Source organism: Copidosoma floridanum, unplaced genomic scaffold (assembly GCF_036245765.1).
Source record: "Copidosoma floridanum isolate Cflo_tuat_1 unplaced genomic scaffold, Cflo_Japanese_pri ptg000007l, whole genome shotgun sequence".
NCBI lineage: Eukaryota > Metazoa > Arthropoda > Insecta > Hymenoptera > Encyrtidae > Copidosoma > Copidosoma floridanum.
In genome coordinates this window covers 7,638,702-7,641,622 of record NW_028321884.1, presented here as the reverse complement: position 1 = coordinate 7,641,622, position 2,921 = coordinate 7,638,702, and the positions used below count along the sequence as shown (strand labels likewise).

The 2,921-nt window shown below is 37.9% G+C and overlaps 1 protein-coding gene across 1 annotated transcript; it reads right to left on the bottom strand.

Annotated features, from left to right (window-relative positions):
* LOC149375354 (uncharacterized) lies at window positions 1-2,882 on the bottom strand. The gene is made up of 3 exons (XM_089588897.1): window positions 2,635-2,882; window positions 1,158-1,639; window positions 1-1,072 (listed from the first exon to the last, which is right to left on the bottom strand). Exons 1-3 carry the CDS (start codon window positions 2,734-2,736, stop codon window positions 958-960), a joined length of 699 nt encoding a protein of 232 aa, XP_089445023.1. The 5' UTR covers window positions 2,737-2,882; the 3' UTR covers window positions 1-957.
* Between the last annotated feature and the right edge of the window lie 39 nt (window positions 2,883-2,921).

Here is a 2,921-nt window from a genome sequence, read left to right as displayed (position 1 = left end):
ATATGTTTATGTTTATTTCTTGGCAATAAAAATTACATTTTACAAGTAAAATAATTGGTTCGATCATAGTACACAAAGATAAATATGTATACATGGTTTAGATTAATTTGGAATACTCATTCTTGTCAAAACTTGGTACGACATAAAAATAGCGCATGTCGCGCGAAAAAAAAAAAATTAAAAATTGATTAAAAAAAATTAAAAATTGATTAAAAAAAATTAAAAGTGTTTTATTCCAAAATGACTAATCTTACTTTTATCTTATATCGCACTAACGACGTATGAAGAAGAAAAATAATATGCTACAAGAAAAATCGTCCTAGTTGAAGCTTATAAAATACTCGTACAAACGAGACAGTAAGTGTTAAATGAAAATTTAAAAGGAGGATTATCCTAAAAGTGCTGCATCTCGAAAATCGGTATACAAGCACTTGACAGATTAATTCTGTCGAAGCAAAGTTTGGCACAACGGCATAAGTCGTCGCCTAAGAGGTAAAAGAGCACAATGTTCAGCTTCGAGATAAAAGAGAACCAACTTGGCTCTGTTTTTTTTTTTTTTTTTTTTTTTTTTTTTTTTTTTTTTTTTTTTTTTTTTATTACAAAGACGGATAGGCCCATTCCTCCCCGACGGCGATGTAAAAAAATATGCGGCATCTACAATCATGTACAGCTGTTTACAAGCAGAGTAACGCAGCGTTAGAATGTGAATCTCAAGCAAACTTTGGTGAGGGAGACCTTTGTACCGAGAAAAGCTGAAAATCTAGCTGAGTTTCTACTCGATTCCACGGGCCCATGTATGTTTTCACGATACGCGTATTGTACACATTCTCAGCCGTTATACTTGTTCGTCATACATAATATATATACATATCATCTGGTCTAGAACCTGTACACCGGCCAAAGTAGGACCAACTCAAATGCTCGTCGAGGAAAATTTGTCGGGTCGTTTTTCATTGGTCAGTCCATTGTTTCCTCCCTCATCATCATTTGACAATATTTTTCTCGGCTCTCGGGGGTCGTCAGGTCGAACAACTCGAGCACCACGCCGACATCCTCCTCCTCTATTTTGCTCCTGAAAGAACAGACCCACGTAATCAAATGCCAATGATTAATTAATTTTTTTTTTTTTGTCCTCAATATATCGTGTGTACAATTACATTAGCAGTATTGCCAGATCGACGGAAGAGCCGGTGTAAACGGCGTTTCGCCTCGAGTGCGGGAATCCAGTGGGCCTCTGGTGGTGACCGGGCATATCTTGGTACCAACGATCCTCGCCAACGGAGCCGACGTCCCTCCAAATGTCCTGAATACTCTGGCTCATGACGCTGGTCCAGTTGTCGTCGCTACGCAAACTGTAGTCCTCGTCGGCGTCGTTGATGACGTACGCGTGGACCCGCGAGGCCGCGATCTTCGTCTCCTTGCACAGCTTGAGGGAGCACCGCGACCTGTTGCAGTGCTGCATGTGGCCCCAGTAATGCAGCGATATGGAGAAACACTCGAAACAATCGAAGTAACGATCGCCCGCCGCTGAGGTGCAACAGTCGTGGTACAACATGTCGCGCATCCATTTGCAATCGCCGTCCGTGCACTGGCAGTTTTCCTCGGTTATGTGGCGCATCAGGCGTGGAAAATCGCTTTCCTGGAAAATTAATTGTTCGGGCCGTGTTGCGTCCCGTTAAATGCCATTCGAATGCCAAATCGAAGGAAATCGTTTCGGCTATCGTGTTTCATTAAGCGTTATCTTTCCGTGCCGCTGGTATATTGTACATGCATGTCGGTGTCATTAAAAAAATCCAATATTACATTTTGGTAAAATGCCAGAGTTGGAATTTCTTATCGAAACTATATTTGAGGATCATCGGTGTCTGACAATGTTTCTTGAAATTGGATAACCACTGGATAATGAGTTTTACAAAACAATACGATAATCCCAGTTGGGTGTCGTTTGACGTTGGAAAATTTTAGTTTTCACGGCACATTGATTAATAATTAGTTGTCAACTTGCAAAACATTTCAGTGTAATATGGTACAATTAGTAAATACTCAAACTCGGTACAGACGACAATTTTTTTGGGCTGGCATATCAAAGTTTTTCACGCTTTATAATTTTGGAACAATAACAGTTGGTTTTATTTACTTTTTTTAAATAAAATTTTTCGGCGATTTTTAGTTTACTTTATAATTTTTTTATTTGTGAATTCGCGAGGTTTAGCTCGAGAAATGAGAAAAAATAAAAAGGCATTTATTATAATCATTTTCAACTGAAAAACGTGAAAAATGATTGTCTCTTGATGTTCAAAAAGTATTTTTTTCCTAAGATTTTAACGCGAGTTTTTACGGCCAATCACAAACGCTTGCAAGCGCGCTTTGAATCCCCTAACGTTCTTGTATTAATTTTTTCCATACAAATAATTCATTTCGATTTATTTTTAATTTTTTGACACCCGAAAACTTTGAAAATTTCCTGTGTACGTATCACAACAATTAATTTTATTCTCAGTAAAATTTCAATAATTATAGTTTTTCTTCCAAAATAAAAACCACGAATAATTACACACGAGATTTTTAATTTACCGAAAAGCCACTTTCAACGAACCAAATGTTAAAAAAAAAAAATAAAAAATTTTCTCTTACCTGGGTTATACTATTAATCGGCGTGTCGAGCAACTCTTGCAGTTTTTTTTCCACTATCAACCGGAATTTCTCTACGGTAAACGATCCGATCGAGGCTGCCATTTTAACGACGAGAATAAATAATTATTCACGAAAAGTCTAAAAAGGTATAGTATATACACTACACTGTAAATGCAAGTACACCACTTTTACGTGTATATAAGCACGAGAGCGCGTTGCCGGCTGAACGACGAGTGTGCTTCGAAACGAATTAGGGATGGACTTATATACGGAGCGGCCTAATGACT

Excerpts from the sequence above, each read along its gene's own strand:
- LOC149375354 (XM_089588897.1), bottom strand. The coding sequence starts at position 2,736 with ATGGCAGCCTCGATCGGATCGTTTACCGTAGAGAAATTCCGGTTGATA. Across the intron at positions 1,640-2,634 it reads CGATTAATAGTATAACCCAG|GAAAGCGATTTTCCACGCCT; the intron begins GTAAGAGAAAAT and ends TTAATTTTCCAG. Across the intron at positions 1,073-1,157 it reads GATCTGGCAATACTGCTAAT|GAGCAAAATAGAGGAGGAGG; the intron begins GTAATTGTACAC and ends CTGTTCTTTCAG.